Here is a 24,845-nt window from a genome sequence, read left to right as displayed (position 1 = left end):
AAAATTTCAAATCAATCCGACAAGTTTTATGGTAGTCCTAATTCTTTTAATAACACTACCCTCATGTTAAAATTTACAGGAATTTTATGGCAGGAAATTTACAAAACATGTATCTACTAGAAAAAGTTAAAGTTTAATAACTTTCTTGTAAAACAAGATATTTTAAACTAGAGGCTCTAAAGAACCTGTGTCGCTCACCTTGGTTTATGTGTATATTAAACATGTTAAACAAAGGAAGCAGATGGATTCATGACAAAATTGTGTTTTGGTGATGGTGATATGTTTGTACATCTTACTTTACTGAACGTTCTTGCTGCTTACAATTATCACTATCTATAATAAACTTGGCCCAGTAGTTTCTGTGGAAAATGTTTCCGGTAGTAAAAATTTACAAATTTTATGAAAATTATTTAAAATTCACTATAAAGAACAATAACTCCTTAGGGGGTCAATTGACCATTTTGGTCATGTTGACTTATTTGTAAATCTTACTTTGCTGAACATTATTACTGTTTACAGTTTATCTCTATCTATGATAATATTCAAGATAATAACCAAAAACAGCAAAATTTTCTTAAAATTACCAATTCAGGGACAGCAACCCAACAACGGGTTCTCTTATTCATCTGAAAATTTAAGGGCAGATAGATCTCGATCTGATAAACAATTTTACCCCCATGTCAGATTTGCTATAAACGCTTTGGTTTTTGAGTGAAAACCCAAAAGCTGCATTTCACCCCTATGTTCTATTTTTAGTCATGGCGGCCATATTTGTTGGTTTGGCGGGTCTTGCCACACATTTTTTAAACTAGATACCCCAATAATGATTGTGGACAAGTTTCCATTAATTTGGCCCAGCAGTTTCAGAGGAGAAGAATTTTGTAAAAGATATCTAAAATTTACGAAAAATGGTTAAAAATTGACTTTAAAGGGCAATAACTCCTAAAGGGGTCAACTAATCATTTTGATCATGTTGCCTTATTTGTAAATCTTACTTTGCTAAACATTATTGCTGTTCACTGTTTATCTCTATCTATAACTAGATGCTCTCAAGAGCCTGTGTCGCTCACCTGTTAATGTGTTTACTGATGTGGGCCATCTTCGTTGGTAGGTGGGTCATTAGACACTTTTTTAAAGAATAGATACCCTATTCTAATATGACGTTCTTCTTTAGCTTTGGATACAAAGCCATGTTCTAATTCGAATAGAACATGGGCTGCACGTGATTGACGTCACAATTGAAATTGCAACGTAAGATGAATTTTGAACAACGCCAGAGATCAAAATGGACATTTTTTATGGTGTTGCTCGCTAGGAAATTAAATAAAAACATTCTAAAAGTAAGTTTAAATGTTTTTGTTCTTTTTTTTTATTGATAAACTGTTGATTTTTCTATAACGTTTTTGTTCACCAAATCAAAATGGCGACATTTCGAGGGTCTACCATAGGTCCGCTTCGAAGTACAAAAGTTCAAAATATTCCTATTAGAATCGAAATAATTCTATCATGCCATGCTCTATGCTAATTTTAACATGGGTAGGCATTATATTTGTAAACATTTAATACCTCGCTAACGCTCGGTATTAAGATATTAACAAATATAATGCCTACCCATGTTAAAATGAGCATAGAGCATGGCATGAAAGAATTATTTCTTAAGTATTATGATTGTGGCCAAGTTTGGTTAAATTTGGACAAGTAGTTTTAGAAAAGATTTTTATACAAGTTACAAAAATGACGAAAAGTTGTTCAATATAAACTTTAAAGGACAATAACTCCTTAAAGGGTCCTCTAACAATTTTGATCATGCTGACTTATTTGTAGATCTTACTTTGCTGAACATTATTGCTGTTTACAGTTTATCTCTATCTATAATAGTATTCAAGATAATAACCTAAAACGTCAAAATTTCCATAAAATCACCAATTTTAGGGCAGCAACCCAACAACAGGTTGTCCGATTCAACTGAAAATTTGTGAGGGAATATATCTTATTCTGATGGGCATTTCAATCTTGAAAGATTTTCCCTAAATGTCTTAGTTTCAAAGATATAAAGCAAAAACTGCATTTTACCACTATGTTCTAATTTTAGCCATGTCGGCCATTTTGTTTGGTAGGTTGGGTCATCGGACACATTTTTTAAACTATAAACCACAATGAATTGTGGCCAAGTTTGGTTAAATTTGGCAAAGTAGTTTTAGAGAAGAAGATTTTTAGAAAAGTTACAAAAAATGACAAAAAGTTGTTAAAAATTGACTATAAAGGGCAATAACTCCTTATGGGGTCGACTGACAATTTTCGTCATGTTGACTTATTTGTAGGTCTTACTTTGCTGAACATTATTGCTGTTTACAGTTTATCTCTATCTATAATAATATTCAAGATAATAACATAAAACGTCAAAATTTCCTTAAAATCACCAAATTTTTTTTGGTACATGTTATTTTGCGGTCTCATTTTATGCTTCCGCCGCAGACTATGTTTATTTAATTATAAGTCAGCCGATTATGACACGGTCCTGTAATGAAGGGGAGACATGACCACGTAGAACCCATGGCAGTCCTGAAATGGTTTGACTGAATTTCATGTATGTCTAGACAAACTGGTGACTGTGAAATTAATGAAGATGTTGTAAAGACGATGCATGGAAATCTTTTGACCTTATTTATTCTCTGATAGTTGTAGTCCTGAAGACGAAAAAACAAAATCTAAGCTAATTTCTTTTCTTTATAAAAATCTGAGACTACTATATAGTAGTCTCAGTAAAAATGTAATACGCAGTTGGTGTCTACACTGTCAATATCTTTCATGTGCAAGACTTAAAAATGCACGAAACAAAATGCGTATTTGTTAATAACGACTTCTGCATTATCGCCAATTAATATTACATATTTGCAATAAAAAAAGGTCCTTTTTAAACAACCAAATATAAATGTTTCTTTTACACCAATATCTATGGAAATATTGATAATTAGTTTCAGTATACAGCTTTCTTCTCGTACTATTATACAATCGTGAAGGATACAATTGTTTTAATTACTGGTATATACCTCTTTATATTACTTTCTTTTATATGAAATTAAAACAAATATTACAGACATCAGACTTATATAATAGAGGGAAATGTGATGTGACACTGAGGGCCAATGAGAAAACTATTGACACATACATGAACATGTTAATCTCACCTCGATTTTGGCAAACGGTTAACAAAAATGCTGATAACAGTTAACAAAGTGGGTTGAAAACAGTTATCGGCTTTAATTTGTCCCATACCCCCCCCCCCCCCCCCCCAAAACCCCATTAACAACTGCAGGTCATTGTACTACGAACCATGAAAAAAAGCACATACCGCATATTAAACAACAAAAGGCCCAAATTTGCATTTAAACGACAAAACTATCGACAAATAATTGTTAAACCACGGAATTAGTCATAAATATACAGTGTGTGTGGGTATGTAGGTAAGGGAGGGGTAACAAGTTGGCGAGATCACAATCTCCCCAAAATGATAATGATTGTATTAGGGCCCTTAACATGCAAGAAAGACGAAATATACCAAAAGGGATAGTTTAACTTATATCACCTAATTCAAACAAGAAATCACACGCTGAAATATCTCGCCTCTTTAATTTTTCTTAATATTATGTTTTTAGTCCTAAACATGAAGCTATATTACAACTGCCCAATAAACTTAACAGTAACCAAGAAAACTGAAAATTGAAAATAAGGTACAGGTCAGATGAACGAGGGTCTGAATTGGGGGGGGGGGGGGGTTCTGATATTCTGTAAACTTTTAAATTTTCACCCCTTTTTTCTCAAATCTTCAAAAAATAAGTCTATTCTTTAAAAGTGATTTTTACGCATTATTCTCTATTTTTTTCCCAAGTTTTCTTTAATCTTTAACAAAAAAAGTAAAAACATTTTTTTAAATGAATGAGAACTGTGATTTCCAAACAACAGCAAGGTTCCAAATCAATCAAAGGCTAAGAATGAGTCTGAAATGACAACGAATTTATGAATGCCAGCCAACAAATGAAGACATAAAAGCCACACCCAGCAGGCAGGTTGCAGTCTGGTCTTGAAAAAAGTATTCCATATATATCAGTTTGGGGTTTAACAGGTTTCTGTATTTAGATACTATTGCTGTGGAACTTTTTTTTTCATGAAAGTGTAATAGTCTATAGAGCATTACTTTCTGTTTGGTGGAATTGTGAAATAGAAGTCAATATGTTCTTGCTAAATCCTGTGTGGCATTGAAGATGTCATGATTGTCATCCTCAGCCTACGCAATGTGTTACTGTAATTTGAATTTCAAAATGACTGAGAGACGTTTTATTGGACGCACTGCTGGTCAACTCCACCATATCGAATCACATGACTTTAATAATCAGTAAATTCCATCTTAAAAGATCTTTATAAGTCAAGAATTGTCGTATAAAAATTAAATAGTAGTACACGGGAAATGGTAAAGTTCACCATGTTCACGAAGTCTAGTCTGATTAATCATTTCCTCTACGCCCCCCTCTGGATCAAACACTGAATTAACATTCCGAGTAGAAGTATCGGAAACCAGTTCACATTGACTGAAACCTATAGTCTGTTATCACGAAACAAAAAAAGTTTTGCCAAGTTTTTTTCTCACTTTTATCATATTTTTACAATGACAATTTTGATAATTTTCTTTAAATTTTATGAAGGGAAAATTCTGTTAACAGTTAATTATTAGCGTTTTCTTTTATTAATCATTCAAATTTCATTATATTTTTAGACCACACATTCTCTAATTTTTATTTTTATTTGCACATTATTCTCTAATTTTCATTCTTTAAGGGCATTATTCTCTAATCATTTAACCCCATCCAAACCCTCATGAACCATGCCAGGCATATATGTACAGCTAACAATTCTTCGAATTTCATACAATATTTAAAGTTGACCTAGCTATTGCGTATGGTTTAAGAAAAAGAGACCAAAATACAAAAACAAAACGCTGAGCATTGAACCGTGAAAATAAGGTCAAGGTCAAATAAAAACAACACAACTGACATATAAATCATAAAATATTTCCATGTAACAAGTACATGTATATACATGATAAAAGACATAACAAATGACTCAAAATACTTAACTTTGACCACTGAACCATGAAAATAAGGTCAAGGTCAGAATACACCTGCCAGCTAGACATGCACACCGTACAATCACCCCATACACCAAATAAAATAGACCTATTGCATACAGACCCTATATGTAAAGCTTTCTGCGACGAAAGTCGGAGGCTCGACAACAATCACCGACAAATGTAATGACTTAGATCGAAAACACAACCAACAGTTCACATTTATGAAAATAGGGGGAGCTCGGTGGTGGTGTCCTTGTCCCGAAATCCCGAGGTCCCGAATGAAAAAAAGTATCCCTGATCGAGAAAGAGGATCAATCCAGAATCCAGAGCTTGAATACACCCGATCCCGGAGACCCCATTAAGGGGAAGGTGTCAAAGAGACAAGAACCCGAGCATACAACATACAACAGCAGAAGTTCATTAACAGGTCTTCAATGCAGCTAGAAATTCCAGCACTCGAAGACGTGTTTCAGCTGGCCTCGAAAAAAATATATGATACTAGTTCAGTGATAATGGTCATCATACTAGAGTAAGACCACAAATTATACCCAAGAAACTTAAATTAAATGTATTACAAGACTAACAAAACAGGTGTGTGTATTGAGATCATTGCTTAACACACACGCTTAAATATCTGAGTTACATATAGCTATACATGGTGATGCTATACATAAATCTTTCATACAGTTTGCATATATTTTTTGTAGGATTTCCTAAAGTGTTAGGATGCATTGATGGGACGTACGGCAAACTAAAGAAACCACAGGAACAGGAAGAAGAATTTGTAAATCGTAAAGGATATCATTCGCTCAATGTGCAGGTGCGTCAGGTTATACGAGACACTCGAATTAACTAATGAATCATACAAATTAGGTCAAGGTCACACAAACCCTGTAAAACAGATATTCCCATATAATAAATACAAATCTATACAATCACAATCTTTTTTATGGCGGTATCACGTCGTCTTGACTTATATTTCGGACAATAACGTTAGTTTTAGTGAATGGATATTATGATATTTTGACCCAAGGTTTGAAACCACAAATTGAAGGTTGGGTAGTATGCTCACAGACGATTAGGAACTAAGGGCCTAAAAATAGTGCAGTCAAACTAAGGTTTAACCCCAAACTTATTGCGACAGAAAATGTTTCAGCTGTAATCTATAGCATCAAGCCCCAACTATACACAAAACAAAGTCACGTATTGTCTAACTTGGGGAAAACTCAAAATTAGCATTTTCAATTTCCCATAGAAATTAACACAACTCAGAAAAAAATAGTTTTTTTGGTCAGTTATCAAATTGGTCCACATTGAGATCAAAATGCTCTATAATTAAATTTTTTTGGTTTTTTTCAATATGTTATTATTGTGGTTCTTTGATATGCTGAAACTAACCATGTATTCAGATTGTGGATATTGGGCCATAATCAGTAAATGTCCAATTTTTTTTTTGAGTTCTTAGACCATAATTTTCTTTGTAAGAAACCTATGCTGTGTCAAATATTTTATAGTTCATATTCAGAATTTTATCCAGCCTGAATGTTGTGTCCATACTTGTCCCAACTGATCATGGGTCCATCTATTGGTTGTATCAAGCTGCACACTGCAGAGCATTTTATTTTCAAAAGTCATTAAGATGTTTTTCTTTTCAATCATAGGCTATTTGTGATGGTAAATACAGATTCATCAGCATGAAAGGAAATATGCCAGGAAGTGTTCATGACAGCAGAATATGGAAACTGAGTGCTCTTCGACAACAATTTGATGCAGGTAAAAAATGTTGTTTTGCAAACTCAAGCAATAATATCTTAATTTAAAGCAAATGAATGAACAAATCTAAAAATGAGTGAAAATGTCTAGCTAGTGTTGATAATTTTTTAGCAACACACAATGAATTATCAAAGTACTCAAAAAGTGGTGCATTATTTATGTTTCTAAGTACAAAAAAAAATAAAATTAAAAGTTAAGTATAAACCTCTATTCCATTTTTTTATAGGAATGCATGATGGTTTTTTGAAAGGAGACTCTGGATACCCTTGTCAAAGATATCTGATGACCCCTTTCCTTAGCCCATCAACACCAGGACAGCAGAGATTCAACAAAAGCCTTTGCCGTACCAGAGTGACAATTGAGCAGACATTTGGGATATGGAAACAAAGATTAACGTGTCTCCAGAAGGGCATAAGAGCTTGCCCTGCCGATGTTGTTGAGATAACCGGAACATGTGCTGTTCTACATAACATTGGGATAGATAGACATGACATTGTTGACTTTGATTATATTTTTGAAAACCATCAACATATTCATGAACTTAATTTACAAAATACAATGCCACCTCAAAGAGATGGGACAGCAACCAGACAGTTAATTGTTGAAAAGTTTTTTTCATAGACCAAATTGTCTATTTCAGGTTTTACTGAACTACATGTACTAGAGAATTTATACTACAGTGAAATGTGTTTTTCTTTTTGGTATCATTCAAATTTTATGCAATTATATGGTGAAACTTTTTTTCTGAAATAGAAATGCAATCCCGCTAAATATATGGGCACGTATATATAAAACATATAAACATATACATAACTGTTTTATTGAGTTATTGCAATTACAATAAACATAGTTTATTTCAAACTACCAAAACATTTTCAAGTTTACAAATCCAACAACAACATATTGTTTCCAAATAAGATTATTTTAGATAATTTCACAAACAGAAATTTGAGTTTTATCAGTTGTATTCATTGTCATTTACACGCTGTGATAACAAATAAATATGTTCCAGAAATAAATAAAACCAATAACTATACAGTTCTTGCTTGCTTCAATTCAATAACAGCATAAAAATTCAAACATTAATCAATAAATTAACAAACCGTGCATAAATATTAAATATATCACATAAGATGCACTACATCTGGTTAATTCAATAATACAGTCAAGAATATAAACATATAATAATCGTTAAGAAACTTTTGTATTAAAAATGGTTCCGCTTTTATATGTGCTTAAATGACACACTCCATTGTTGTTACTACATGAGATTTTAACATTTCTGATTGCTGAAGGAAACATAATGATACAGAACTATAAGATAATAAATATAGACAATGATGACAGTAAACATGAAGAGAATAAGACAATAAGGTTAATAAAGAGTACAGAACTACAACTTTTATGCAATAATGATTCGGGATCAATAATTCCATGATGTATTTAGATATTTAAACAATTTTAAGTTAAATTCTTTGGGCTATCCCGTAAAATAAATACTAGCATGACTAGCTTTCTGTTATTTGGCCATGAAGAATAACATATATTTTTGTAAAAACTGTTGCCTCAATGATCTGAATGCAGGACATACTAAAAAAAGATGGTACTCATTTTCAATACAAATCATGTGACTGCTTATACATATACAATTGTATGATATCTTAGAATATTGTTAAAACGACCAACTGTAATATTTAGTTGGTAATGTTTGACTACATTTATAGTCAGTTTAATTCTATAAAAATCTTACTTAAGGATGTTTGCTTGTCATGTTTTGGAGTTTTCTCTCAGATTATCAAAATCCTGTGGTTTTATCCAATTCAATGCCTTAAAAAATGTGCCCATGAACCCCCAATTTTTCTGTTGATAAATCTTTTCCAGGTATAATTATAAGCAATTTGTAAAAGTTTTATAAATTTTTATTTATTTTTTGATAGTTTTTGAGAACTGTAACTGGTCAATGATAAAGCTATGAAAAGTCAAGAGAGAATATTTTCCCACCAGAATTTCAACGTATATTATCTCAAAAACAAGCACATTTACCCCTATTTTTTTTTGCTTTTTTGATTTTCCAATTAATCCCCTATCAATATATACTAGTTTTATGGAAAGTTATTTATTATGAGCAGCAGACTTCCTTAAGTTAATCTTGTAGACAGAAAGCATTTTCAATTTCCTATTTAAGGCGAAGTGTACGTAATTGCACGCCCCTAGCGGAAAACGGGATTAATAACGTTCGACGTTAGTTACGCAAGTTATCTCCCTTACTCCAAGAAAGGACACACGAAAGAAAAAATACTTCATGCGGTCTATTATGAGAGGGAGGACAGGGAGGGTACACTTCTCCGTTCTCCTACCCCACTTCTCCTTATTTTTTTTGTTTTAATTTACCGGAAAAAAGAGAGATATTTTATTTTTTCATATTTAATTTTTTTCTCCAACTTTTTCTCTTTTCTCCCAGCCTTCCTCTCCTTTCTCCTACCCCATTTCTCCCTGTCTCCCTTACCCCTGTCCTCCCCCTCTATTATAAATCCAACAAGCACGCCCGTGCTGTCTTAAAAAAACTTATCATGAGAAATTGTCTGAATTACTCCATTTAGAAATCAAAGCATTCTATTGTTTCGTGCAGCCTGACTTTAATACTAGTTGATTTTTTTTGTTTCAGACGCATGGGACATGAAAGGCATTTCGTGTAAAAACTTATGATATCAACATATTGTAAAAACGCCTCACAACAGAATTATAAATAAATAAACATGTGACGATTCTACTTCTATTATTTAAGAAATAATTCATGGGGGCTTGAATATATCGTGATTTTACCACGGGTTGGCCCTTTATGACAAATATTTTACCCTGAGCGATAGCGAGGGGTAAAATATCGGCATAAAGGGACAACCCGTGGTAAAATCTAGATATATTCAAGCCCCCATGAATTATTTCCATTCTAATAGGACAAATACGGCAATTATTTTGGATCGAAGCGCTCTAGGTGATGGCATTATTTGCAGTTCCAATATATAACTATTAAATTGACGTAAAATAACGGAGCAAACTGAATAAATGATGATGCTTAAACTATTTATAATAACATATTTAGATAATTTTAGATGAATCTAGTTATTATTGTACTTATATGTCTCATATATATACAAAATCGGCTAATATCACTCATGTTAGCATCATTTATTAACGTTTCCTTGTTGTGATGATTTTCCGTTTCACAAGCGTGTATTTTCCCGTAAATTGCTTATATTCTGACGTCAATGTTCTATGACGTCGAGTCGCTCATTCATGAAAAAACATATGACGTGGGGGTACAATGGGAACAGCCCATGAAATATATTCATATTTTACAACGGGTGTGTACTCAAAGCGTTTGAAGGACGTCATGTTAGAATAAGTATTTAATTATTAAAATTAAACCTGAATTGACCCAACAATATCGTTTTAAAAGCCGTAGTTTTGAACAAAAACACACATACTCAACATAAAGTTTAAGGTTACACAAAGTCATGTGAAATTAATTTTTAGATTAAAAAAAACGTTGACATGTTCGTTTTTTGTGCTAATGAAAATTTTAGGACATGTTTTATATCAATTTAGAAAATAAGATGATACCAAGAGAACATAATTTGACGACTAGTCTAGGGCAACACTTTATTGGTAGTTATACCAAATGCTCCGATCTTTTCTATTTTGTTTTAAATGTATATATAAACGAGTCCATCTTTTTAACCTCATTGCGGTCTAAAAAATTATGAAGATAAAATGAAATGAATCACTTTTCTGGATTAACCTAGATAAGGGACACTAAAGGCAGAACATTTTAAAGCCACGGATATATAAGAACTAAAATAGTTGAAGAACCATAGTATGCATTATGCTTTTTGTTTAAATCCGTGTTACCCAAAGGGAGACTGGGGAAACGAAATATGTTCGCTTGGTATTCTCCCGACCGGCAGTAAAACATTTGCCGAAGAGGAGCCTCCGTTTGGCTGTGCAGGATTTATTAAGCTCGCAGTCACGTCCGGTCAGAATGGGAACGCTAAATCCGATGCCTCGTGTAAAGAGAGTGCCACACTCTGCCTGTTAGAAACCTTTGCAACAACTATAATTTAAGGGTTGAATATGTGGACTGTTGCACGCGGCAAAATTTCTGTCCCTATCCCGTATACATGTACTCTCATTTTCTAGTGGCACTCCAAATTTCCCAGACCATCATCCCGGATGGCCTCTGTTATGAACAAAACTTCCTATTGTATTTATTATTAACTTGTTCTCGTCCTGAACATGCATGATATATTTGCCACTGGACGTTAAGCAACCAACAATCAATCAATCAATTGAAATCATTAAATGCGGATTTTTAACAAATAATGCATGGAACAAACAAATATTTTCTTATGTTACTGAAACTTCATTCAGCAAACATTACGTCATTCTTTGTCCTTTAGTTAAAGAAAAGGGAAAGTGATCGAGATTGGAAATTTTGTAAAATAAAATATGTTTTGGCAGAGATGCGTCTTTAGCATGTGTGTAAACATGACTAATGAAATAGGTTTATGATGTAGACTATATTGTGTGCAAATCCTCAGATTATTAACAACATGCAGAAATGACGAACATGAAAATATGCAGAAAATAGGTCTACTTTTTTAATACAAACATACAGAAGTAAGATTGAAAACGAGGTGTATACCCGATCTTAGTATTAAAGCCGATCAATTCATTCTGACAACACTGTTAACCTGGACAAATTCAAACTCGATATTTGATTCATAAAAGAATTAAACAATCTATGCCAACATTGAAAAAGGTTCGGAAATCACTCACATATAGAAAAGATGAAATTAGAGTCTACGGCAAATTTCTTTTATTTGCGGTAAATTAATTTACAAACTTGCATTTTCTTTTGCGAAAGAAATATTCTTTAAAATTAGTTAGTTTATTTCCTTATCAAATTATAGCGTAAGATCATTTGAAATACATAGGAAGATGGGTAATACACACGAACGCCATTGCTACGGCAATTGTACGGTATAATAGAATTTTGACGTAGAAGTTGTGGCGACGTTACTGCAGACAATGACGTCGCAAGATAATTTCAATGTAACCCGGCCAAAAACTAAACTTCAACAGAGAGTAGCGTAAAAACTAATACGGTTGCTAAGGACTTTCTTTGTACTGATGGATTCGTCTTTCATTTTTAAATCGTATATCAATTTTAGAAAAAAATCCATTGTCCAACAAAATAGAAAATCTTGATAATGTAAAAATACCTGCGAATTTTGATGATTTTCCCTATATATCCTTTGTAATTTTGGTGTATCGTGTAGTTAATTTCAACGCTCGTATCTCAAAAACGAAAACGGTTACCCCCTTTTTTTATTTCATTTTCTGGTGTAATTTTACCAGCAGAATTCGAATGTGAAATTAAAAAAAAATCCATTGTGAAGTTTAATTACGTACACTTCGCCTTAAACAGTTTTTAATAAAGAAACTAATTGTATGAATGATCAGGTGGGCTCCAAATAAATATATATATACAAACAAACAATTTCCTTCTTTTTTTATAAATTTACCAGAGAAATCAAAATGTAATACAATGTACTTGATAAACAGGAGTGGGATGTATGAAACTTAATTTTTGACAAAATAGAATTTTTTTTTATCAGATTTGTAACACAACTAATTCTTTTTTTAATGCCCAATATTCAATTTCCAGTTTCATTTTTTGAATTTCAATATCATACTTTTCTTGTTTTTTGACATACATTTTTTTTTGTTCGATAAGCATCTCATTGTCCAAAAGTAATTTTTTTTGTGTAAGTTCTTCTATGTCTTGTGTACTCTTTCTTTTCAATGCTTTTCTCTTTTCAACTGTAATTGAAGAAAACAGCAACATTTATAAATTATGACAAATCATATGTACATAATTTAAAATACAGTGGCCATTACTTCAAGGTTTTGATCGGTTGAACAAGTATATTGCAGACAAGTCTTAATTAGTAACAATTTGTATTATTCCACTGTATGTTGATTTTGATAGTGCAATCAACAGTTGATTATTTGAACCTATTCCATGTGACGTCAAACAAAACTTCATATTCCCTTATAATATAATGATATAAGTATCATACATTGTATTCCCCTCTAAAAGTTGGGACTGCCCTGAGTCACATTAATGTTTTAAAATTATTTTATTAATTTTTTGTTTGTAAAGTAATTTTGTTTTTAAAAACTTTTTTAGAATCTGAAAACAGAAACTCTTGAATAACTAATAAGTATATCAGTCTTGATTTTTAAGTATTAAGGCAACAAATATTTATGTTTTCATCCAGTTTGTAGTCTTAATTATGACTTTCTGACGTATATACAAAATTTCAATCAGGGTATCTACACAACAACCTGTTTGGATTTTGCTTTTTCCACCGGCCCACTCTTGCTATAATCCACCGGCCCACTCTTGCTATAATCTCTTTTTTTGTATAAATATTGATTTCAAATGCTTATCTGACTTTTTCAAGTGTTTGTACTTGCAAGTCTTTAGAATAAACAAACAAAAATTGCATTCCCACTCCCATGGTGGGCCAGTGGACAAAGCAAAATCTATCTGAGCTGAAGTGTACGCCGAGTTTATTTATCAGGTTAAATAAAAGGAAGTCCAATAATTTTAACCAAAACATAAATGGTATCATACTGCTGCTTCTTACGCAATAAAAGACCATTTCTCCCAACAATGTAAATAAAAGCATACTTTATACCTGAAGGGTTTGTGTATGTGGTATTTGATCCTGATGGGACTGGAGTTGACCTGGAGAACTCACGAGATGTATTGGCCTCCTCCAATTCTTGTTCCACTGATATTTCTGGTGTTGCTGCTAAAAAAAATAATATTTTCTTTTGTTAATCTTATGTGATTTGCATAATAGGAAATAAAAAATTGATATGATTAGAGAGGACTTTCAGTAGTTGATTTTAACCTTGGTTATTTTTTCAATAGATGACGTTGACTGAACTTCTTTTTTAAGCAACACATCTTACTGTTCAACAATCTATACCTAGGCTTGATGACAACACATCTTACTGTTCAACAATCTATACCTAGGCTTGATGACAACACATCTAACTGTTCAACAATCTATACCTAGGCTTGATGACAACACATCTTACTGTTCAACAATCTATACCTAGGCTTGATGACAACACATCTTACTGTTCAACAATCTATACCTAGGCTTGATGACAACACATCTTACTGTTCAACAATCTATACCTAGGCTTGATGACAACACATCTTACTGTTCAACAATCTATACCTAGGCTTGATGACAACACATCTTACTGTTCAACAATCTATACCTAGGCTTGATGACAACACATCTTACTGTTCAACAATCTATACCTAGGCTTGATGACAACACATCTTACTGTTCAACAATCTATACCTAGGCTTGATGACAAAACTTCTTACTGTTCAACAATCTATACCTAGGCTTGATGACAACACATCTTACTGTTCAACAATCTATACCTAGGCTTGATGACAACACATCTTACTGTTCAACAATCTATACCTAGGCTTGATGACAACACATCTTACTGTTCAACAATCTATACCTAGGCTTGATGACAACACATCTTACTGTTCAACAATCTATACCTAGGCTTGATGACAACACATCTTACTGTTCAACAATCTATACCTAGGCTTGATGACAACACATCTTACTGTTCAACAATCTATACCTAGGCTTGATGACAACACATCTTACTGTTCAACAATCTATACCTAGGCTTGATGACAACACATCTAACTGTTCAACAATCTATACCTAGGCTTGATGACAACACTTCTTACTGTTCAACAATCTATACCTAGGCTTGATGACAACACATCTTACTGTTCAACAATCTATACCTAGGCTTGATGACAACACATCTTACTGTTCAACAATCTATACCTAGGCTTGATGACAACACATCTTACTGTTCAACAATCTATACCTAGGCTTGATGACAACACATCTTACTGTTCAACAATCTATACCTAGGCTTGATGACAACACATCTTACTGTTCAACAATCTATACCTAGGCTTGATGACAACACATCTTACTGTTCAACAATCTATACCTAGGCTTGATGACAACACATCTTACTGTTCAACAATCTATACCTAGGCTTGATGACAACACATCTAACTGTTCAACAATCTATACCTAGGCTTGATGACAACACATCTTACTGTTCAACAATCTATACCTAGGCTTGATGTAGATATTTGTAAAACCATGAAAACAAATATCCCAGAAAATACAATTTTTCTTTAATTCACAAAAGAAAATCATATATTCTACCACTTTTGTTGCAAACAAGACATACATGACATAAATGGTTTGCAAATGTTGGTCTGGTTCAAATATTTTTATATGAAGCCCTTGTAAATTATTTTTGTCATTTTCTTCTTATAAAGCTTTACTATGTTTTATGCATAATTGTATATAGAATATTTAATGTCATAGCTTTACTTTTCAAAATATGCACATGTGTTTTATTACAGTGTAAGTACAGACCTCAAATTCTGTTCACTTAGAGGTGTGTTGTTATTCATTTCTTTCAGTGGAGTTCTTACAACTTGTGGTGACTGAACGACTTCTGAATAGCTTCGGGCTATAATAATACAGAAAAAGAAAATATAGCAAAACCAAAAATAACAGCAGGAAATAGTTTCCTCTTACCATCAGGTCATATTCATTACATGTATTATTGGTATCTTATTAAAACCAGAAGGACAAGCTCTGAGTTATATGATTTTCATTTTACCCATACTCTTTGTTTTCATCTCTGTCGGAAGGGGAAAAAAGATATTGTTATATCAGAACAAGCTTAAAACATATTTGCCAATGTTGCTTAGGCCACACCAATTTAATTTCTTGTTCTACGGATTTTTGGATTTGAAAATTTTAATAAAAAAAATATTTAATTTGAAAATTTTTGAGGAGAAGCTTAAAAAGTAAAGGCGAGCGATTATAATTTTTTTTTGTAAACATAAAATAGTAGGTTTTGACAACATTAAAACTTGATTTATCACTTGTACCTTGACATTTCTTTTAATTTATGAAGTATTTTTTCCCTGTTCAACAAGAAATAATTGAATAATTAAATCTGGTCTATGTATTTGTGACTGACAGGAGACAATTCTCCATCCAAGTCATAATCAGGTTCAGAACAACCCCTTATTGTTATGAATATCCCTTTTATGAGGGGTCAAAATATTAAAGTTATAATATATTTTTTTTGTAAAAACACTTTAAGTACAAAAGGGCTTATATTTTCCCAAAGAACTATAATATTTGGTATTAAATGGTCAAAACATGTCCAAGAATTTTGTAATATTCCTGGACTTAAACCATGTTAACACATTTACTTTAACAGTTTAATATTATTCAAAATAAGTGGACCCATCCCTCTTTTAGAAAAGTTGTTTAAAATATAATTTATTTCTCCTCTTTTTGAGTAAAAAATTCTAAGTTGTCAAAGGTTTTGTATAGTAGCACTGTACAAATCCTTAGTATTTCTATTTTCTTTTCTACAACAGACTGAACAGTAAACATGGTAAAATGACCCCTTCAAGGCCCTTGTCTGAGGGAGGGTTGGTCCCAACCTGATAATAACAAACATAGGTCAAAGTACAGCCTTTTACACAGTGCTTTGGTCAAGACCAACCAGCAACCTATAAGGGACCACAACTTAGTATTGTACACAATTCGAACAGGAAAACCAATGATAACCAATTATATTTCCAAACGGGAAAATACCAATGAACCACATCAACAAACGATAACTGCTGAACGACAGGTCTCTGAATCAACCAGGACAGGTGCATAAACCTGCAGCGGGTATGACTGTCACCATACATTATAATTTCAGTTGAAGGCAAATCCTTCAGAAGTTCTTTGTACTTTATTTTAACAACGAACATTTTTTTTATAGGGAATATTAGTTAGGGTAAAGAAACCAACATTTTGTTCTGTACTGGTATTTCTATTTATATCGGAGCACTCCCGCTTGGAATTAATTGGTTTCATGCTGAAACAAATATTCTCGCAGATATTTAAAGTGTTGTGGGGTGCTGAAAGGTTTAGAATCGTTATATGAAGGCTGGACTGTGATTTTAAAAAAACAAATGTTTAGATCTCTATATAATATTTACACAAAAAAAAACTGTTTTGAAAAAAATAGGTGCGGGCGGGTCCGTCGAACAAGGAATCAAATTGGTGTCGCCTTACAACATCAAGAAAATAAAGAAAAAGCTCTAGGACATTGAAATTAAAGAAAAGGTGCTTTATGCCAAACACAAAAATACATTTATAATTAATTAAGGCTACTGAGATTGTTAGCTGTGCTAGTAAATCAAATAAAGTTTTGAATGACTCACCTTTCCTTACAGAATCTGGTGTACAGGGCAAACCACCAAATGTTATCGATCTAACAGCATGACTTTTACTATCAGATGAGAATCCACCAGTTTGAAAGTCTGGTGTTTCCATGGTTGCAGTCTGTGATGTCACATATCCTGCTGATTCTAATGTATCTGTGTTAATGGTCTGGGATGTCAAATTATCATTACTTAACTGATTTGTTCTAGATAGAAAGACCGGTTCATCTGGTGTTTTTCTCACGACATTAATTAAGCTAGACTGATGATTTATAGGAGAACTATTTTGTAGACTACATCTCTCTTGTGAGAAGTCAATATTTGATAGGTGTAACTTATCATTTACATTGTTAGGAAATTGCACCACACATGTATTTCCTGTTAAATTGTTCTGTAAATGCAGAGCAAAACTGTCACTCACCAGTTGATACTGAGATTGCAATTCAATCATTCCATTACTCTGGGATTGTATTGCAGTCACACTAGAATTTGAATGTGAAGCGTTTACACTTAAAGGAGACTGCAATGTAGACAGCAGACAGCAGACAGCATTGATTATTAACAGAGACAGTGGAATCACAGCCACTCAAAGCAGCAACATGTGGCTTCATATTAATAGCACTATCAGTATTCTGACACAGACTACTTAATACATTAGAACTTGTATTATTTACAAACAGTTTTGTATTTACATTTGGCACACAAGAGTTACTTTGATCATAATTAAATGACCTTGAAAATTTGTCAGCATTAACTGGTGTCCTTGCTATGATTTCTGGATTCTTGTCACTGGTATCCATCAATGTAAATGTAGAGTTTTGTTCGTCTGATTTATTTTCCTCTAAAGTAAAAGTTGAATCAAGTGACTGACTAGTGTAAGACACATCACTGTTTTTCACTAAACTACATGATTTATTTTCTAATCTAAAAGCATTTTGAAGCATATGATTGTTAAATGTTAATTTTTGTTTATTTACACTAGAATCTACTGATAAAACAGAACATGTTGTAGAAGAGCAAGTTATTTCTGCACTTTTTGTACAAGGTACCAGTCTCTCTGGTATGACTGGTACAGTGTTTGCTTCATTTGTCTGGTTACATATCACAGTTGTCTCCCTTGAAGGAAGAGATTTATTTGGAAATGGAGTGTCACCAGCTGTGGCTGTTGACTTGTAGCTGTATGAATTTCCTTCACTTTTTGTTTTAGTTGAATGTTTTAAAGAAATAATATGTCCAGTCTCTTTATTGCACAATAATGATTCAGATGCTGTACCTGTTTCTGATTCCATTATACACTCTGAAAGAAAGCATTTAAAACATAACAGTAATTTTTCTTTACAGAATATTTGTAATCACAGTCCACAATCCTTACATGGTATGCCAGTAATGATATTACCAAGCTTGTAAATTTTATAATCTATTATAAAAAATTCTGTCCAAAGATGTGTTAGACTTGTGGACTATAATTGAGTCTCAGTGGACAGTTGTCTCTTAGGCAATCAAACCATATCATCTTGTTTTCATAGTGTTTTTAACCATGGCTAAATATTCAATAACTTCTCAGTGATCAGGAAGGATGTGCACCCTGCACCTATAGCGCATATTGACAAGAAATGGAGCATACAGTAACAAATGTAAGCGCCCCCTGGTGCACCATATTTTTCATTTCGTATAGATATCGTCAAATGGATTTCCGATCATGTTCTGTGCCACCATGTGTGTTTACACTGTGTAATGTTCCTCCAATAAAAGGAGCAACTATATATTTTTGGGACGTCTCGGATGTTTTCCTACAATAATAGAACCATGCGGTTTGAAGTCTAAGGTGTTTTCCTATGGTAATAATAGAACCATGCAATCTAACTGATAACCCAAACTAAAGGCCCCAAAGAGCCTGTGTCGCTCACCTTAGTCTATGTGAATATTAAACAAAGGACACAGATGGATTCATGACATGGTTTTTGAGTTATAAGCCAAAAATTGCATTTTACCCCTATGTTTTATTTTTAGCCATGGTGGCCATCTTGGTTGGTTGGGTCACTGGACACATTTTTTAAACTTGATACCCCAATGATGATTGTGCTTAAGTTTGGTTTAATTTGGCCCAGGAGTTTCAGAGGAGAAGATTTTTGTAAACGATAATTAAGATTTACGAAAAATGATTAAAAATTTACTACAAAGGACAATAACTCCTAAAGGGGTCAACTGACCATTTCGGTCATGTTGACTTATTTGTAGATCTTACTTTGCTGAACATTAATGCTGTTTATAGTTTATCTCTATCTATAATAATATTCAAGATAATAACCAAAAACAGCAAAATTTCCTTAAAATTACTAACTCAGGGACAGCAACCCAACAACAGATTGTCCGATTCATCTGAAAATTTCAGGGCAGATAGATCTTGACCTGATAAACAATTTTACACTATGTCAGATTTACTCTACATGCTTTGGTTTTTTGGAGTTATAAGCCAAGAACTGCATTTTACCCCTATGTTCTATTTTTAGCCATGGCCACCATCCGGGTCACCGGACACATTTTTTAAACTAGATTCCCTAATGATGATTGTGGCCAAGTTTGGTTTAATTTGGCCCAGTAGTTTCAGAGGAGAAGATTTTTGTAAAAGTTAACGACACAAGACAATGACGGACGCAAGAAGCCGGATGCAAAGTGATGGGAAAAGCTCAATTGGCCTTTTAGGCCAGATGAGCTAAAAACTTAATTAACCATCATTCATGATATGATTTTTTATAAACAACTTCAAATTTGTGAAATTTGACTAGTACCGACGAGATTTAACTCTAATAATAATCTCATTTAGTTTAGTTTGCTATTATTTCGATTGAAAAACCCCAAAGCCTTTTTATGAATATAGTTTTTGTTTCCATAAAAGACGCTTAACTGTCCTTGTCATTTTTTGGTCTTTGGCTCGTTTAGACATTTTGTAAACATGACTTCAGCAAATTGTTGTTTTGTTCTATGAATTAATGGTACTCTCTACTGTTAACCTTGTCACCGTGATGAAGTTATGACAATATAAGGTGTGCAGAGGAAATGCCTGAAATGTCCTCTGATACGGAACGTCTGGAATAAGTATGGTTTCGACGAAAACCCAAATTTAATGTACAAAAAAAAAACATTAACATGAACATTATGCAACAGTAGTCCAGTCAAACTAGCATAAATTTGACCCTAACCTGAAAGTAATTGCAACAGAAGATTTTTAAGTTTTAATCTTTAGCATTATACCCCAAATATACAAAGAAAAAAGTCCCATAAAATCTAACTTGAGGAAGACTAAAAAAATCACCATTTAAACTTCCTATGGAGATTTGTATTGAAAAGGGAGATAACTCTAGCAAAAAAGGCAAAAATATCAATAAAAATTGATATAAAATTATAACTTTACCGATTCTATTCATCAGAATTTATTGATTCTTGATTTTTTAGCGGACTTTACAGTATAACAAACAACTCTAAAGGTATTTTCATATATTTTATCAAGCTATAATCTAGATTTCGTAATTCATTAATTGACCATTTATTGAATTTTTCAACATGTCAAGGTAATGAATCTCAAATTTAAGAAAAATAATTAAGCATGTATTCCTCTTTTTGTGGTTTAACGTTTGTTTAGATAAGTAAGTTGCTGAAATAATATTATATGCAGATATAAACATTAACAAATTTTTACATTATTTTTTTCAAAATGGTTACAAAGCTTCAAATTTGCAATTTCTTTAATGAAAAATGCATGAAAAAAATAAAACTACCCATAATACTTCGGTTTTGTACATTTCATGAGCAGAAGATTATATATTTCAGTAAAATACCAACTTATAACCCCATCAAAGTATCATACTGTACATAAATTTCAAGAAAAACAACCAAAAACTGACCAAAAAAGACTCATTTTTGTAAGAGTTATCTTCCCTTCCAATGTTAATTTCCATAGAAATTTAAAAAAGCTAATTTTGAGTTTTCCTCAAGTAAGATTTTATGGGACTTTTTTCTGTGTTTATAAAGGGCATATAATGCTATAGATTAGAACTAAAACATTTTCTGTTGCAATTAGTTCGAGGTTAAATCTTAGTTTGACTGGACTACAGTACCAGTTTAAACATTGTAAATAAAGGTTAACTTAAATATTGTTCGGTTTGGAAAAAGTTATTGTATATTCATTGAAATTGAAATTACAAAATCACAGGAGCAATATCCATGATATTATTTGAAATCATAAAGGTATAAGTACCAACATCTCTTTGCCAAAATATACTGATAATTTTTATTTTTTTACAGAAGTCAATTCAAATGGCCCACTCATTTGACAACATGGCCCATTATTTTTTAATATGGCCCATTGAATTTATTTTTGATTTTTGAAAAAACCTTCCTGATCACTGTTTCTTGCTCGTTTTCTTTCAAATCTTGTGAAGCATCTAGGGTAAATATGTCCCCCCTTTTTTGGAGCAATATATTTAACCTATTAATAATAATTATCTCTGGCAAACTTAAGAGAAGCTTTCTGTTCTACGATTGCGCTTTATATTTGTCATCCTGTGATGTTTCAAAATTTATAAGTATGATGTATACAAGCTGAAGCCCCGCCTATCTTAATTGCCATGCTTGAGCAAAAATTGATAATAACAAAGCAAGCAAGCCAAACAAAGATTTGTCTTGCTAGCATTAATGTAAAAGCTGTAAGCTCATACAGATTTGCAATGCTAAAATTGGTGACTTTTTTTAGCACTCTCATAATTCATTGACTAATCATGTACAGGACTAAACTATTGCCACAACTCCGAAAAAAATGTCCAATATTACATTTGATGTATTTGTGCAGTCAAATAAAACTTTAGCTTTAAAACATTAGTTTGTAAGTATTTTTTCTTAAAGAAAAATCATATATAATTAAACTGATGTCATAGAGGCTTAACATTTGTACTTCTATCATCTTTTATTCTATTGATAAGTATCAATTTTTCAAAAAATGGTTAGAACATCTGAAAAGAAATGATTGCACAAGTCCTAGAAGAAAATATTCATATTTATACGCTAGAAACGTTTTCTGTTAGTTGAGTGAAATGACAAATGTCAAAACATATTTTTTATCAAACATTTTGGTTATCAGTGACACATAATAAAATCAACGGTACCAATTTTGTTGCACCAGATGCGCATTTCGACAATACATGTCTCTTCAGTGATGCTCGTGGCCAAAATATTTGAAATCCAAAGCTTATATAAAAGATGAAGAGCTATAATCCAAAAGGTCCAAAAAGTATAGCCAAATTCGTGAAAGGAATCAGAGCTTTGCACGAGGGAGATACATTCCTTAATTTATAATAATTTTTAATATTTTGTAACAGCAAATTTTAATAACACAAAAAATCCGTATTTTCATGCCAGTACCGAAGTACTGGCTACTGGGCTGGTGATACCCTCAGGGACTAATAGTCCACCAGCAGAGGCATCGACCCAGTGGTAGTAATAAAATCAACGGTACCAATTTTGTTGCACCAGATGCGCATTTCGACAATACATGTCTCTTCAGTGATGCTCGTGGCCAAAATATTTGAAATCCAAAGCTTATATAAAAGATGAAGAGCTATAATCCAAAAGGTCCAAAAAGTATAGCCAAATTCGTGAAAGGAATCAGAGCTTTGCACGAGGGAGATACATTCCTTAATTTACAATAATTTTTAATATTTTGTAACAGCAAATTTTAATAACACAAAAAATCCGTATTTTCATGCCAGTACCGAAGTACTGGCTACTGGGCTGGTGATACCCTCGGGGACTAATAGTCCACCAGCAGAGGCATCGACCCAGTGGTAGTAATAAAATCAACGGTACCAATTTTGTTGCACCAGATGCGCATTTCGACAATACATGTCTCTTCAGTGATGCTCGTGGCCAAAATATTTGAAATCCAAAGCTTATATAAAAGATGAAGAGCTATAATCCAAAAGGTCCAAAAAGTATAGCCAAATTCATGAAAGGAATCAGAGCTTTGCACGAGGGAGATACATTCCTTAATTTATAATAATTAACCTGTTCTTCATAATTATTACAGATTTCTGAGAATTCTACATAGGACCATACAACATGACCATTTATAATGGTTAACAATTAAAAGAGAAAATTTGTGTGCTTGGGTTTACATGAAATAGCAATTTCATCAATATTTCCTATCACACATTTTTATTAGCTCTGATTGATATATAAGTATATTATTTCTACCTGAAGGAAAGCTTTTGAAGTCTATGAGACCAGATAAACAAAGTGACTGGTTACCAGCTGTGAATGTTTGATCAGCAAATGACACTTCCCTCCCTTCAGCCATGCTTTGGATCTGTTGATATTCCCCTTCAGGTCAGAAGTTAACATACCCGATCCTTTGATGATTAAATGTTGCTGTTTCACTAGATGTAACAGGCTGGTAATCATTCTATGTAAGAAAAGTCAAATATTACTATTAGAAAATAACAGATTTTACATTGATCACCTAAACTATAAAACACTGAAATTGATCATACAATATTTATCTTAACTTTCTCACAATTTTTATCTCAGGTCACAAGCATACTTCATAAATTTTAATCACATTTCAAAATCATAGATGCAGCAGAGCAACTTAAAGCTTTTAAAAGGAGTAGTTTCAAGTAGGGTTAATAAGGACATAAGGTCCTAAATTGTCTGTATAAAATTTGAAATTAGGTTTAATTGACCTATACCAAAATGAATCAGCACAATGACAATATCAAAACATTCTTGCGCTCTCTGTTCATGACATCACAAATAGCACTCATTTTGATTTTCCAAGAAAATTCAATGAAAATGGATAAATTTCCATTGATTTCTTTGATAGGAAACATAGGTGTTGACAAAAAAATCTTTAAACATAATCTGACACAAATATTTATTTTGATTAACCCCCTAATTCTATGCTTCCTAGGCATTATTTGGTTATAATCAATACAATTTTGTCAAATTTTGCAAAAATCAATGTTTTGACAAGAAAATATAACCAGCACTTCTATTTAGATTCCTTACATGTCTTTTCATCAACTTAAAACATTTTTTATCCTGAGACATTGAACTTAAAATAATCAGAGCCAAATGTGGCCCTTACCAAATCTACTCCTTTAATCTATAAAACCTTGAACCTGTGAAAACAAAAAAATCAATTTCATCCTACACTGTTATATTATATTGTTTTTTTCTGGTTTGTTTTTTTATTATACCATTAATTGCTCTATGTTTCCTATTCAAGAAATCAATGGAAATGTATCCATTTTCATGGGAAATAAAAAATAATAACAATATACAAACTTTTTAAAGATTTCCAAATTGTTATTTACCTTTCTGTGGACTGTATTTCTCTTTTCTGTGACTTGACCACCTTAGTCAGATATTTCACACAATACTGATTTTCTGTTAATGCCATACTTTTCTGATGTAGCTGTAAAGTTAACTTCAAATTCTGCCATAGGAAAT

General features: G+C 32.5%; 2 protein-coding genes across 4 annotated transcripts in view; one reads left to right on the top strand and one right to left on the bottom strand.

Moving 5' to 3' along the window:
• Nucleotides 1-7,953, top strand: part of LOC134719126 (putative nuclease HARBI1) — a 26,153-nt gene extending 18,200 nt beyond the window's left edge. For 2 of the 3 annotated variants that reach the window (XM_063582093.1, XM_063582094.1), the window contains exons 2-4: nucleotides 5,833-5,945; nucleotides 6,787-6,898; nucleotides 7,125-7,953. In XM_063582093.1, the coding sequence (XP_063438163.1) occupies nucleotides 6,820-6,898; nucleotides 7,125-7,519 (474 nt within the window). In that variant the 5' untranslated portion in view covers nucleotides 5,833-5,945; nucleotides 6,787-6,819 and the 3' untranslated portion in view covers nucleotides 7,520-7,953. Of the gene's footprint in view, nucleotides 1-1,152; nucleotides 1,341-5,832; nucleotides 5,946-6,786; nucleotides 6,899-7,124 lie in introns of those variants that run through there. The other variant, XM_063582095.1, reaches the window with a different exon arrangement.
• On the bottom strand, nucleotides 7,876-24,845 carry LOC134719124 (uncharacterized). The gene is made up of 6 exons (XM_063582091.1): nucleotides 24,710-24,845; nucleotides 23,589-23,796; nucleotides 17,343-18,639; nucleotides 15,478-15,574; nucleotides 13,666-13,782; nucleotides 7,876-12,781 (listed from the first exon to the last, which is right to left on the bottom strand). The coding sequence occupies exons 2-3, from the start codon at nucleotides 23,689-23,691 to the stop codon at nucleotides 17,825-17,827; spliced, it is 918 nt and encodes a 305-aa protein (XP_063438161.1). The 5' UTR covers nucleotides 23,692-23,796; nucleotides 24,710-24,845; the 3' UTR covers nucleotides 7,876-12,781; nucleotides 13,666-13,782; nucleotides 15,478-15,574; nucleotides 17,343-17,824.

The sequence above is a fragment of the Mytilus trossulus genome, chromosome 5 (genome assembly GCF_036588685.1).
Source record: "Mytilus trossulus isolate FHL-02 chromosome 5, PNRI_Mtr1.1.1.hap1, whole genome shotgun sequence".
NCBI classification, from domain to species: Eukaryota; Metazoa; Mollusca; class Bivalvia; order Mytilida; family Mytilidae; genus Mytilus; species Mytilus trossulus.
This window is presented reverse-complemented; position numbering and strand designations above follow the sequence as displayed.